Source organism: Thermoascus crustaceus (genome assembly GCF_041956765.1).
Source record: "Thermoascus crustaceus strain CBS 181.67 unplaced genomic scaffold VTN00scaffold_3, whole genome shotgun sequence".
Lineage (NCBI taxonomy): Eukaryota > Fungi > Ascomycota > Eurotiomycetes > Eurotiales > Thermoascaceae > Thermoascus > Thermoascus crustaceus.
This window is the reverse complement of record NW_027192529.1, coordinates 2128184-2143603: the sequence shown is the minus strand read 5'-3', so window position 1 is coordinate 2143603 and position 15420 is coordinate 2128184. Positions and strand designations below refer to the sequence as shown.

Here is a 15420-nt window from a genome sequence, read left to right as displayed (position 1 = left end):
ATAGACATTCTACATCATTTTATTCTTGCCATGACGGCTATTCTGGTCACAAAATGGCTATTAAAAGAGTAGTAAATCCACATTATCAACCAGATTCTATTACTGATACAAACCATAAATTATCAATGTTTGGTAGTGTACATGTTTTCTACATCTAAAGCCAATTCAGTCTGGTTTTCACATCTGATGATCGGGTAGGACTAGGGCTCAATGTTTTTTGCACTCCGGCTCTTTGGTTTTGAGCTTTCAGATGAACTGTGGCCAGCCCTGCAGATGATGAGCCCCCCACAAATGCCTCCACTGATGCCAAAATATCCCTGAACCAGACCTCAAGCTTTCCCTTTTCGACATAACGACGTAAGATCTCGGCTTCATTATCCAGATCATGCAGTATCCGAGCACCATGCTCAGGGCGGAACCGCGATTTGAGGAAACCGGAGTGAGAAGTGTGATTAAGAATTTCTGAAGGAGAATACCGGGCATACACAGGGCGATCGTCAACCCCTTCCAGACGTTCTATGAAAAAGTCAGCAACATAAGTCGGAAAGGATTTATCTCTTTTACCTTCTTTGAGACACTCGGCCAGAGTGCGAAACAGGGCCGTATCACGGACATGAGCCTCGACCTCATCATCCAGCTTCTGAGATGTTTCTCCGATGACTTCCCAATTATCACGGATCATGCATCTCCGCCACACCAGCTTTTGCAACATCTCATAGTACGCTGGGTCTGTATGGGCATAGCCACTGAGTCGAAGGACATGTAGAGCCAAATAAAATTCGCGTCCTAGAAGTCCATTGTCTTCGCCCTCAAGGAACTGTACTGGATCCATCAGGGTTAACAAATCGACCAACTGCTCAACATCGATTACTTTTCTGGCAACTAGCTTCCCGAGAGCGTCTTCAAGAATTTCACGGAGCGACGGTTGATTTTCAGTGAGCTTGCCAAAATGATCGATCGCCAGTTCAAGTTCAGCTTTGTGATCGATCGCACCGTGCAATGCAGGTAGGACATGTTCGTAAACTAATTCCTGAACCATACCTATTTCCGCGTAATCGTCAAGGCGTTTTATTTCCTCTCGAACATCAGACTGTTCGAACGCAGCGCTCTTTTCCCATGATGCCAACCTCGTAAGTTTCGCAAGAGAGATCTCGACACGTTGACTCCATAAATCAGATTCATGCTCAATAGCTAGGTTTTCCAAAGAGCGCGACGCGGTATTGTAATCATTCTCACCGACTATATCATTGATCCAACCCAGCCGTGAACGTCCAGGAGTCTTGCGCAAAAAGCGGGTGACATGGGGCTGGTAGCTCCGCATCGCCAGCAAGACTCCAGGTTGTCCAACAGATATTTGCCGGGAGAAGAATGCATCTGCCCAAGATTCACCAAATCTGTCGAAGTAGCTTGCGATTCTCTGCCCAAACCGCTTCAAATCCTCGTCAACGTGAGAATCCTCTTCCGACACACCTTGATGGACATTCCTGCCTTTCGCCTGATCCTGGAGTTCAACTATGAGCTCCACTAGCGCACCCATATCGCGAAATTCCTCAGCCAAGGAAATAGCATCTCTTAACTGCCCGATGCCTGCCATTTTGAACAGCTGCCATTTTCTCTGTCTTAAGTGAGCCGTCTCAATGGCCAGGCTCTCATCTATCAATTTTGAGTCAGACTGCGCAGAGAGCCAACGAACTCGTTCACGATGCATCTGCCCAAGAACTCGAAGTTGGCGGGAACTGTTACGTGCGATCTGCCTGATTATAAGAGGATCGGGTGTCTCATTCCTTGGTGCTGTTTGCTGCAACCAAGATCTGCAGCTATCAAGTTCCAGATCCAACAGATGTCCAGTTTCAGCGTATCCTACGCTCCGAGAAGTCCAAAATTCAGGCAATCCTTCATATCCAGAAGCCAGCACGCCATCTTCGAGTGTTTCGTCTCCGAGACCGTATAGTCCAGAATGCTCTTCTCTGAATCGGAAAGCTGTCTCCAGTACTGAAAGTGAAAGCTCGCTGGCTTCCAAAACCTGGTCCGAGAACTGCTGCCCGTGTCGTGAAATGTTTCCTTTTGGATCTCGAATAGCATTGAAGATCCATGGAATAATATGCTCCATTCTATACGTATCATGTATGAACCAATGCCGCACACGATCGCTTTCACCATTTTGGTATTCATATCTTGTCTTGAACTTTTCACTCATCAGTTCAATCACACGAGCCAGAAATGTCGGTTTTCCACTCTTCTTCTTCCTAAATCCTTCTTCGACCTTCCACATAGCCCTCTGAGCAGCAAGTTTCTCGGCACCCCATAGCAGTTGCCAACGGGTTAACCTTGACGGGCAACCATGTCGCATCAGATGAAGTGCTAAATCATCAAGTGCTTTTGCTCGTAAGCGCAGATGTTGGTCAAGTGAAAGAGCTGCACTCGATATGAACTTAGAGCTTGATTGAAGCAGCTCCTTACAAATGTCCAGTGCTGCCTGTTCTAACTCCTGCGGCGGAAAGTCCAATTCGTTTCCGTTGGCAAAGTCCAAAGGGCTATCCAACATATTGCCATAAAAAACAGCCTGTTCGATTTTGTGCTTCGCAGTTATTTGGGCATCTTCGAAGTCGCTTTCTGGACTCTGGCGCGGCAAGGCGGTGATGCGAATTATGCCAAAGCCCCGAACCATGACCAGGCACGCTGCATGTTTTTGTTCATCACTTTGGTCTTCAAAACCACTGCCTAGTACTTTATATTTTTCCTCATCGCGGAATCGGATGCAGTCCTGAAAAGGAACAGGGATGCGACTTGAATCAACCAGTAACTGCGATGATGGCGACTCTTTCATCTTTGTCAACGACAACAGAACAACTGTTTGGCCAAAGCAAATGAAAGCGGTATCATAGGGCTTTGGAATATGGAGCCTTGGCTTCAGCTTTTCAAAGTTTGAAGGAAGCTTCTGGCGTTCAACTGGGTGAGTCGAAACAATATGTGTTTCGCTACTTGAGATAGAAATATTCATCCTGACAACTGCCAAGGTTGTTAATGCTTTTAGATCTTGCGGTTGATGCAAGGCAACCAGGAAGAAAAGCGACATTGCTCGGTCAATGGCCGGGTCAGACGCGTCGTTGTCTTGCCATGGCGCACACACAAAATTTAAAACCTTAAGGTTATGCTGACTGCCACTCTCAATGTAATCCTGTCCAAGGGCCTCGCAGATGTCATATTTAACATCCACTTGTTTCTTCAGCGTATTCCCGTTGTTCCAGTGCGTATCCCATATCTCCAGAAGGCCAGTAGAGGTAGCGATTATGATATCACGTTGGCCCCGTTGTAAAGATTCACCCGGTCTTGCAGCAGCTACCTCTTGTCTCCAGGAACTACCTCCCAGAACACTCTTTATCCCGCCAAGGAACCCTCCACTGCTGACCCTAGTCATACTGCGAAGAAAACTGACGATTACTGTTGGTTTCCCCTGAGGGTCTCTCACAGCAACATGGGCTACTCGACCCGAAGAAAAGGTGACGATGATGCCCGAAGGTTCCGCGTTTATAACTTCGGTAACGCGTTCTCCGGAGAGCAAGCCTGGAACTGAACCTTGTAGTCCGTTCTGCTTTTGCTTAACTAGTCCCAGAACTGCAGCATGTGACACGGTTTCCCAGTATATTATTTTCCCTGTGGATGGTATTACAACCATTAACCCCGGGAGTTCAGTCGAGGTATTCGATACAAAGACACCAAGAGGTGTGCCACCACTAGGATCTCTGCAGGAATCAGGAATCATAACAGTGAAGACGTCGGCGGGGGATGGAGAGGATTCAGAAATGGCGTATGGCCAAACTATTGCATAGCATTGTGTCAAGATAAGTGCGTAACCTTGATCAGTCGCAAAGAAGCTTTCCGGAGGAACTAAAATGACTAAATTAGTAGCAACTTATTGAAGGTGACACTGGACACTTTACCAGTTTCTATCCCACGGATCTGGTCAGGCAATGAGGGAAGCTGTGAAACAATGTAATAATCATTCTTGGACTGCAGTGATGAAATCAGGTTAGTCTCGGTCACTTCATCATATGAAGGTGATGAAAATGATGTTCACTACCAATATTACAGTCCCGTTGATATGATCGCCCTGTTTATCCGTTTTTTTCGGCCCTCTAAACACAAGCTGCTTCTGAGCAATATTGTCCTCGGAGACAATGCTTGAGCTAGCAGGAGCGGCAGATGTTTGGACTTCGTAGGACTGTTCACAACCGTCGTGCTCTGTCCCAAAACACCTGGGCAATTCAAAGGTATCCTCTCGCAGGAGGGATCGTTGCCTCTTAGCTTTTGGATATTTGACGGAATCATCTGAATTTGTTCTTTGACGCCTTCGAGGGTTTCGTAGCGAGGAAACCGTTGAGTGAACGGCCGCGTCGGGTGCAAACATTGCTGAGAACAAATTATGAACCTCGAAACACCAAGCACATTTGCTATGTGGTCGTGGTTTACACTAAGCAGCGCCCAGTGCGGTTGTAGGGATGTTATCAAGGAATAGAAAGGGGGATTGGGGGTGTTCTTGCTGCAGTGTTGATTATTGTTGAAGGCGGTGAACACTTAGGCGGTCCTATTTAGGTTAAGTACGGTGCGGACCGAACAGACCTCTAAGTGTGCACACAGTATGGAGGCGTGGCTACGAATACCTTGCAGTTCCACTTGGTGGTATCAGCCATACAGTATTTATCACGTGACATACTGCTTCCTGCTAATTTGGGTCAGCAATAAAGCTCTTGCACTTACTGATCTACCTATCTTTATATCTTTATAATTGTTTATATTAACTGCTTTACTAAATTATAATAAGAGATATTATAATAATGAAGTTTAGTTAGTTTGTAAATTTAAATAAAGTATACAAAAATATAAAAAATATTAATACTAGAGTAGTAAAGATAGTATAATTAATTAATATTTTTAAAAATTAGTTTTTAATTATAACTTTTATATACTTTTAACTATAATTATATAATTATTTAACTATTAATTTATTAATTATATATAGTTATTTTTTAATAATTTAAGCTTTAAAGTTATTACTTTTAATATATAATAAAAATATATAATAATAGCTTTAAGACAAATTAATTATAATAGACTTATCTATTAATAGTGTAATAGTATAGCAAGAAGCTATATAAGTAAAAGCAATATAAAGCTGTTAGCTTTATATTCTAGTCTTTTACTAGTAGTATAGTAGTTTAGCTTCTAGAATACTTTCTAGAAGCTACTCTATAATATAATATAAAGCTAACTAGTTAGAAGTTTAAATTAAACTAAGTATAAGTACATTTTACTCTTTTCAGATTAATAGATACTAGCTATTTAAAAAAATCTTGCAGCTAATAAAGTGCCTTTATAATCTCTAAAGACTAGTTTATATAGCCTTCTAAAATGCTTATAAACATGTCTGGCTGCCAAAACCTGAAGATACTAAGTGTAACAGCGCGGCAGGCATCTAGATAGTAAGGTAGGCAGTGTTGAGCATTTCTTTATCTCTGAGATACTGCTGGTTCTACTTGCCTATATATCTTATGTTGCAAAAGCTCTGCAAATTCTTTTCTTTCTTTTCCTCTTATGCTTTTAATTCTGTATAACAAGCTACCATAGTTTTTCTAAATAATATTATAACTAAGTGCCATCACATTATTAAAAGCATCTTCTATTTCTTTTTACTTTAACCTTTTTAAGAATATTCTAAACCTACAGATTCAGATCAAGAATATCCAGAACCTACAGATCCAGATCAACAATATTCAGAACCTACAGATTCAGATCAAGAATTCCTAGAATTAAATATCCAGAATTAAGAATCTAGAACTTCTAACAAAGAAATACTCAACACTGCCTATTTTACTGCCTAGATGCCTGCTGTGCTATTACACTAAGAGCAGTATCTAAGTAAGATAGAGATAATATAAACAGTATTAACTTTATATTTTAGTCTTTTACTAGTAGTATAGTAGTTTAGCTTCTAAAATGCTTTTAGTATAGTAAGAAGCTATATAAGCAAGAGTAATACAAAGCTATTAGCTTTATATTTTAGTTTTTTACTAGTAGTATAGTAGTTTAGCTTCTAGAATACTCTCTAAAAGCCACTCTGTGACAGAAATAAAATAGTAGATAAAGAGAAATAACTTTATTTTCAGTATAGAAATAATTAAATTTTATAGTTGCATAGCTTCTATAGCTATTTAAAATAAGCAGCTAATATCTGCCTACTATATACAGTTTAATATGCTTATTAAAGTTTTAAGCTAAAGTATTTCTAGTTAATTATTTATTTAGCTATTCTTGCTGACCTTAATTATTTAGTCTGATAGTAGTTCTGTATACTAAGAAGATTAATATTGCTTACTAGCTAGAATAATCAGATAATAAAAACTAGTTAGTTAAGTTAATAGTCTTAACTATAATTATCTATTTATAATTTTCAGATTGAATAGCTTTAATATAGCTGCTAATTTAAAAGATAATAATCTTTCTAAATTAGTCTAAGTATATATATAAAATATAAAAGTAATATTTTTAAGATTAAAATTATTTTTATAGTAAATCTAGTCTTATTAAAATTGTAGATATTTTATTCAGAAATATTATATTTTACTATAGTATTCTAAATCAACTAAAACTACTTTTTAATAATCTAAAAATCTTTATAAAAAGTATATTAATAATTATATCTGCAGCTATATTTTAATTTAATATTTTTATAGTAATTAATAAAGTACTGTATCTATTTTTCTATATACAGAATTAGATATTTTAAGCAGCTTAAAAGTAATAAACTAGCTATATTTTATACAAGACTAAACTATATTAATCTGCAGATAATATTTATTATAGAAGAGTAAATTTTTTAGTAAAAATAAATTTTTAACTATTTAAAATTAAATTATAAGCAATATTCTGCCTTTTTATTAAATAGCTGAATTTGATTGTTTTAATAGCATCTTAATAGTTGAAATTAATAAAGTTGTTATATTAATATAATTTACAAGCAAGTAAGATATCTAAGCAAAACAGCTAAACATAATTTTAACTAAGGTTGAAAATTATAAGATCTTACTACTACATAATTAAATCAATATAAAGATTTTTAAATTATCTAGATTTACTAGAGCAGCTAGTTCTAATATAACTAATTTAATAGCAGTTACTACATTATAATAGTACACACTTTTTAGAAACTAATTTTACTAAGTCTATTATTTATATAGCTTTTTAAGTAAGTTATTAATTTTTAAACTCTATTAAAATATTTTTAATAGTAATATAAGATCTAGAGGCTAAATACTTTTATTTTTACTTTTTATTTACTGTATAAAGCTTTTTTACCTTCTAATCTAGAAAAAGAACTTTATATATAATAGATTCAGCTGCTTTTGCTAGCTAATAGATAGTTTTAATTAGAGAACTTTAAATATTGCAATTAATAAGTTGCTTAATAAGCTCTATCTGCTTTTACACTTTAATAGTAGTATAAAAGGTTTTTTTATTATCTGCAGATCTATAAGTAGTAATTAAGAGAGTAATATTTTTAATAAGCTTATTTAGCATTCTTTAGCAATTTAAAGAAACTAAATTAGAAACTTTAAATCTACTGCACATATTAGTTTAATTTAATTATAACTTTTAGCTAAGCTAAAAATTTATTATTTTTATTTTGTTTAGCTTATATATAGTATTAGCTTAATGTAATCAACCACTGAGTGACAAATACTACTAAGTGACAAATTTTTCCTCCACCCTACCACTTCCTTTTTTCAACACATTATTTTATCACCACCACTATTAAAAATGCCTTTATCTTAAGAAAACCAAATTCAAATGGCTATTACAGCTTATAAAAATTAAAAAGTTAAATTAATACTGAAGGCTGCAGAGATTTTTGGGGTGTCTGAGACTATCCTTCATACTCATCTTAAAGGAAGATAATCATATGCAGAAATATATGCTAATAGCCATAGATTAAAGGCTATTAAAGAGGTAACACTTGTTCAATAATTACTAGAGGCAGATAAATAAGGTTTTCCAATTTAGCCAGAGTTTCTATATACAATGGCACAAATATTACTCTGTAAGTGTCTACAGGATCCTACTATAGTTATTGGCATCAACTAGGCTTATAAATTTGTTAAGCATTATCCTGAGCTGTGTACAAGATATAATTAAAGGATTATATATCAGCATGCAAAGCAGGAGAATCCAATAGTTATAATACTGTAGTTTTAAACTGTATATGCAGCTATTCAGGAATATGACATATATAAAGATAATATCTGGAATTTTGATAAAAACTGGCTTTGCTATGGGGCTCTGCTCAACCTCCAAGGTTATTACTGCAGTAGAATGCAGTGAAAGACCTTATATAGTCATCCAGGGAAACTGCAAATGGGTTACAATCATTAAGACTGTGAGCTTAAAGAGGATTTATATACCACCAGTGATTATCTTGAAAGCAGCATCTCAACAGGCTGCTTGGTATCAAGAATCTGCACTTTCCAAAGACTGGTGGATTGTAACTAGTGAGAATGGCTGGACAACAGATAAAATAGGCCTTTGCTGGTTAAAAGAGGTATTTAAACCATATTCCAGATACTATATAACTGGTGCAAAGTGGTTGCTTATTCTTGATGGCCATAGTAGCTATTTAACTGCAGAGTTTGATACTTTCTGCAAGAAGAATACAATTATCTGTCTTTGCATGCCTGTATATGCCTCTTATCTTCTGCAATCACTTAATATTGGTGTTTTTGGCCCACTTAAGTGCGCATACAGAAAACTGCTTAAAAAGAGAATGATTGCTGGCAATAACCATATTAACAAGGAAGACTTTCTATCTCTATATCCAACTGCTTGTGCAAAAGTGTTTACTCCAGATAATATATATAAAGGCTTTGCAGAAGCTGGACTTAAGCCACTTAATAAAGAGTGGATTCTTGCAAAGATTATCTTTCAGCTTTGTACATCAACATTATCAGCTTTAGTTAAAGGCTCAGTCTCCTCTGCTTTTCAAACTTCTCAGAATCCTTGCCAGCTGGATTACAAGGTTTGCAGCTTGCAAAAAAGTCTTAATATAAGAAAGTGAAAGCTTTCTAGCAGTCCAATATCTTATATTTATTATCTTAAAAAGGCTGTACAGATAACAATAAATATGAATCTTCTTCTTTAAGATGAAATTAGGACTCTACAAGCTGAGAATAAGCAGAAAACTAGAAAGAAGGCAAGAAGATATGCTATTCTAGATACTGATACCCTTTATCTATACAAGAAGGCCAAAATCACATTTAGCAGCTTGATACACAGCTTAATAAGCAGCTTGATAAGCCCATATCTATGCCTCAACAGTAAGCTTCACAACACTGCAGTGGTTGTGGGACTATTGGACATACTATAAGGAATTGTCCTAATAAATAGCTATATATTCAACTACTAGATAGTCTAATTTAATTGTATTGATGGTTGAAAAGCTTCAAAATTATAGTGGGTGCAGCAAAAATTTATCACTCAGTGGTATTTGTTGCTCAGTGGTTGATTACATTAATATAATTATACTTATACTATATATTAATTTTTTATTTTCTCTAATCTTTATAATTTTAAATTTATATATTTTATTTTTAGCTATATATACTAAGTTTAAATTATATAGCTTATATTTAGCATTTATTTATTAATATAATCTATAAGTAAGCTGTGCACCTTCTATATAATTCTAGCCATATTTAAAAAGTAGACCTGTTTTTAATTTATATAAAAAATGTATTTTTATATAAAAACTAATTACTACTATAATTAAAATATTGTAACCTTTATATTCTATAATATAACAATTACTGCATTATAGTAGCACTTATACAGAGTGCTAAACTGTAGATAATATTAATATAATAGTGCTCAGATATAGCAATTAACATATTAACTATAGTAGCTAGTTCTACAAGATTTAAAGCATAAAAAAGAAAGAGAAATTATAGACATAGTAGAAGTTTTAAGATATAAACAGATTAATATAGTAGAACTATACTGTTTATCTAACTGTTTATCTAACTGTTTATCTAACTGTTTATCTACTTAGTTCTATTAGTTAGTCTACACTGTATTATTATATTAATCTTTTTAACAAAATACCTATTCTTAGATATATTAAGTCTATTTAAACAGTTTATTATTATTTCTACAGTTTTTTATTTCTTCTCTATTCTTCTACCATTTTAGCTAATTATTCAACTGTTTTAAGAATTTAAAGAGATTAGAGTAATAGTTATAAAATATCTACAGCAGATAGAGAGAGCTTTTAAAATTGTTTATAATACTATATAGAATTATTATTATAACTAACTTATTTAATCTAGTACTAAAGAGTTCTGCAGCACAGCTAAATTACTAGAATATTTTCAATCTTCTATTTTTATTATTAACTTCTATTAGTAGTAGAGAGTTAGTAATCTGCTCTAATAGAGAGTCTGTTACAGTTTTTTACAGCTAGTCTAGTAAGAATATAGAGTATATATTGAATAACTTAGATAAATTAAGCTTATAAATATTATTTACTTTTTTAATAATACAGAATAAGTCTGCTATTTAGTAGTTAAGCTTCTTACTTAACTAGTCTATCTTTTAGTTCTTAGCAAAAATTTATACTATATTATTAATATTATTTTTCTAAATTAAAAGACTAATTACTATATACTGTTAATAGTAGTATTAGTTAGTATTAGTTTTTTAGTTTAATATAAAGCTTTAAAAGCACTCTTGTAGACAATAGTGAAATTAGACTAGTTGCAGTAAATTTATTTTGAAATTTATATTTACTGCTGATAAAGCTTGTTAATAGACTGTAAAATAGATATATAGAAAATCTTTCTTACTAATAAAATAGACTCTATTCTATATTATCTTTACAGTCTTCTAGCTATACAGATATTTTATATTTTAATAGTTAAAGCAGATACAAGAAATAAAATAGTATATATAAAGAAATAATTCTTTTCTATATAAAATCTATTAAATTCTGCAGTAGTATAACTACTACAATTATTTAGAATTAGTAGATAATATCTGCTAATAGTATAAGAAGCTGTATACTTTTTAAATATCTTTTAAAGCTATTTAAGGCCTAATATATTATTTATCCAGCTATTATTACTAATAGTAACTTAGTAACATAATCAGACACCAAGTGGGCCAGGACACCAAGCAGGCCACCAACCAACACCTATTATATTAAATATCTAGTTATCTCACCACAACACCCCCTAAATTGAAGCTATATATATATAAAATAATTGCCTATCTGTTTAGGCAGCTGACCCTAATATAATCTTGAATATTGCAGTTGCTGCACTGCAGTAATGCATATTTCCTAGGCTGCTTATCATCTTCCTCTACCCCCTCTGACTGCATCTAAGTAGCTTGCTGAGTGAGCTGCTGACCTTCTTCAGCAGTCAAAATACCCCCCATAGCAATATAGGATCTAGTTATCTCTTATTTATATCTTTAATATTAATTTGCTGTATATAGCTGTTTGATTTTATGCTCTAAAAGCAGTGTATTATTTATTGTAATTTGGCAGCCCTTGACCACTTGATCAACTGCTTCACTGATTGGGCTAGGAGGACTGTGTGTATGCTGTCACCAGAGGTGCTTAATAAGCTTTGCCTGCTTCTCCAGCTCCCTAGCATTCTTTGGTGTCTCAGCAGTCCAGCTAGATGATTGATTGCTATGGGATGTGCCTGGTGGATGGAGTAGGTGTTTTCAACTGCATATGAAGCTGGTCAAACATCTGCTCTGGTTTATATGGAACCAGGCCTCCTGCAGCAAATCCACTGCATATATTAGATGCTGTCAGGGCATGCAGGCATACTTGCTGATAGATTGCAATAAAATCTTCCTTATTAATATGATTGATGCTGTGCTGCATATAGATCTGTGTTTCCTGCCCATATGTGTGTTTCAATAGGCCAAAGCAGACAATATCAAGCAGCTGTAATAGATGTGATAAATATAATGGAAGATATAGAGGAATGATCATATTCTCAGTGCAGAATTGATCAAATTCAGCAGATACATGGCTGCTATGGTCATCAAGAATTAGTAGGTGATATCTCCCTGCTATACAGATTTTGGTATATTTATCAAAAATATTCTTTAGCCAACATATCCAAGCTAATTATTAGTTCAGCCATTTTTACTAATTCTAATTGTTCAGCCCTTTAGCAGTTCTGGATATTAATTAGATTGGTAATTCTGGGCTACAAAGATAATCATTGGGGGCAGGGCCTAGCCAGCTGAATTGACTCCTTTAATCACAGTTATCCATTCTTAATTCCCTGGTTGAATTGCTCTAGACCAGCCTCTTATCTTAGAGTTAGTAACAATCTTTGTAGTTACTATTATTTCTATTAAAAAGTCAGTCTTATCAAAGTTATAGATATTCTATTTAGTAATATTAAATTGCTATATAATCTTAAGAATATGCTAAAATCACTCTCTGATAATCTTTAGATCCTCATATAGAGCCTATTAATGATTATATCTGCAGCTGTATTTTAATTTAAGCTTATTATGGTAGTTAATAAATTGTTACACCCATTTCTTGCTAAGAGGGCTTAGAGATTTTAATTAACTTAATAGTAGAAGACTGGCCATATCTTATACAGTGCTGATTCTTAGTAATAGGCTCTGTTAGTCTATAGATAAGATCTGTTTTATAAGTGTAGATTCTTCAGTTGCAGTAAGCTTTTGACTATTTGGCTCTGCATCAACATATGTAGAATGCCCATATATGCAGTAGGTCAATATAGATTACTTCACATTATATGCTTTTGCAGCTGCTTAAATGCTTTTTATTTAACCTGATTGAATTGCTTTGATGGCAAGCAAGATACAGTCCTCTTGCTGAACTGCTGAATCTGCTTATTTTGCTTGTTTTGGTGGCATATTTGTAGTTGAAGTTGATGAATATATTGTGTTGGTTGGTTATGTGGCCTGCTCAGTGTCCTGGCCTGCTTGGTGTCCAATTACATTATACTATTAAGATTAATGATTTTTTACTGTAAAAATAATCTATAGATATAGAATCTATTTAGCTATATTTACTATAATAATTATAGTTATCTATTTATAATTCCCAGATTGTATAGCTTTGTATAGCTTATATATTTCTAATCTGCAGATAACTTTAGCTGTTAAAATTATATATATCTATTTAAAAGCTAGTTTTATCTATACTACAAATATCTTGCTTAAAAATTTTATACTTTTAAATAGTATTATAAAACTGCTTAAACTACTTCTTAATAAGCTCTAAATCTTCATATTTAGCTTATTAATAATTATACTTTTAGCTATATTTAGGGCACAGTTCTATATAGCACTTAATATAAGTTAACTTATTTCTTACTAATAGTTGCTTCAGATAAAGATAACTGTGCAGAAAGCAATAACTACACTAAATAGTATACTGTTAATATTCAGAAAGATAAGCTATATCAGTCTAGATTAAGAATCTATACTAAAGATATAAATTCTTTAGTATCTATTAATTTATAATAATTTGTAATTAAATCTTTATAAATAGTGATTTCCTTAATATATCTTTTTAATATTATTAAAGAATTATTGTATACTAAAGCTGCTTTAGAAATTAACTTAAAAAAGGCTTCTTTTTATAAGTATCAAGAGCTAATTAAATATATTTTTTCTTTAATATATTATTACCTAGTACTATTGTAGCTGAATAAGCTAGTATAAAAGAGTGATTAAAATGCATAATAGAGGTTTAGACCACTTAATATCTTAGACTACTTAGTATTTAATTATATTTGTCTATATTCAGAATTAAATTAATAATTATACTGCTAAATATACTTACTGTTTTCTAATTTTGTAAAAATTCAGAATATTTATAGAATACTAGAGATTTTTATATATCTAAAATCAATCTCTTTTAATCTTAACTAACAAATAACAGCTTAATATTAGCTCCAAAATCTGCAGATAAAGTCTTATTAAAGTTTTATAACTTACAGAATTCTGCTAATTAGCAGATAAATCTTATATTTATCTAGAGAAATATAAGAACTCTTTAATAAGCTTAGTAATAAACTCTAGAATTTAATCACTTAAAAATATTATTTAAATAGAAGCTTTAACTAGCTACTTCTAGTTTATAGCTAATTTTCTCTTATACAAATATAATTACAAAATATAATATGGCAGAGTTAGATATCTACAACTTTAAAAGACTAAATTTATAATAAAAATTATCTTAACAGCAATGGTAGTTACAAACACTAATTAACACTTAAATACAAGATTAGTACATTCTGAAGATTATAAATAAGTTACAATTATCTAAGAGATTAATTTATAAGGCTGGACAATTCCACTATTTATTATTGTTGCAGGCAAATATTATCTTTTAATCTAATATATTGATAGTTCTTTACTAAAAGATTGGGTGATTTCTATATCTGAAAATGGCTGAACAATAAGAGAGGGCTTAGAATAGATTCAGCATCTTAATAAGTATACTAAGTCTTGCACTACAGATTAATATTGCCTTCTTATTCTTAATAGGCATAAAAGCTATTACTCTACTGATTTTAAGATTTTTATAAGGTGAATAATATTATCACACATTGTATGCCTTATTTATCTTATATTCTTCAGCCTCTTAATATCGAATGTTTGCACAGTCAGCAAATTGAGAAATTGATATAGACTAGTCTAATTTATATTATCAAAAAAGACTTTCCACTTTTTTTGCTGTGTTTCAGAATTCAATAACAGTAAAGAATATTTAAGAAGATTTTTAAAGGGCTGATCTAATTCCTTTTAACCTAGAAAGCATTATTTTAAAGCTAGATATAAGACTGCAGACACTACTGTCTGTTAAGAGGGTTTTTAAAATCTCTATTTCTTAAGATTTTAAGACACTAAATAACCTAACAGACTATCTTATAATTAAAATTTATTAAGCATCAGATTACCTATTATTAAAATAGCTTAATAAGCTCAATTTATAATGCTATTAATTATTTATTAAAGGGAGCAGTATAAATAATGCACCAGATAGCCTTATTATTAAAGATAGAGAATTAGATTCTTTAAAAGCAAAATAAGGCACTTAGTAAGTGTTATAGAGCTAAAAAGATATATCTCTAATAAGAGAGAAGTATAAATCTTAATAAAGGACAAGATATTCAGACCTAAAATGACATAAAGAACCAGATTAAAAGAGGAAATATATTAAAGTAGTAATTATAAAAAAGAGCTAAGATAAAAAAATAGTGCTATAAAACATATGGAAATTCAGGATATAATATAAGAATCTGTAAGAAAGATATTAAAATATCTAATAAAGATAATACTGAATAGTTTTAATTAATTTTCTAA

At 32.8% G+C, this 15420-nt stretch overlaps 1 protein-coding gene across 1 annotated transcript, besides 2 other annotated features; it reads right to left on the bottom strand.

The window, feature by feature from the left end:
- Positions 1-154: 154 nt before the first annotated feature.
- VTN00DRAFT_5956 (uncharacterized protein) lies at positions 155-4408 on the bottom strand (the record flags this gene model as incomplete). The annotated part of the gene is made up of 4 exons (XM_069432538.1): positions 155-516; positions 565-3888; positions 3942-4011; positions 4082-4408. The coding sequence occupies 4 exons, from the start codon at positions 4406-4408 to the stop codon at positions 155-157; spliced, it is 4083 nt and encodes a 1360-aa protein (XP_069288388.1).
- Positions 4409-12088: 7680 nt separating this feature from the next.
- Positions 12089-12114: a sequence feature (Short protein (VTN00DRAFT_5955, KAL2010148.1) was converted to a misc_feature.).
- A 115-nt stretch (positions 12115-12229) lies between these two features.
- Positions 12230-12257: a sequence feature (Short protein (VTN00DRAFT_5955, KAL2010148.1) was converted to a misc_feature.).
- The last annotated feature ends 3163 nt before the right edge of the window (positions 12258-15420 follow it).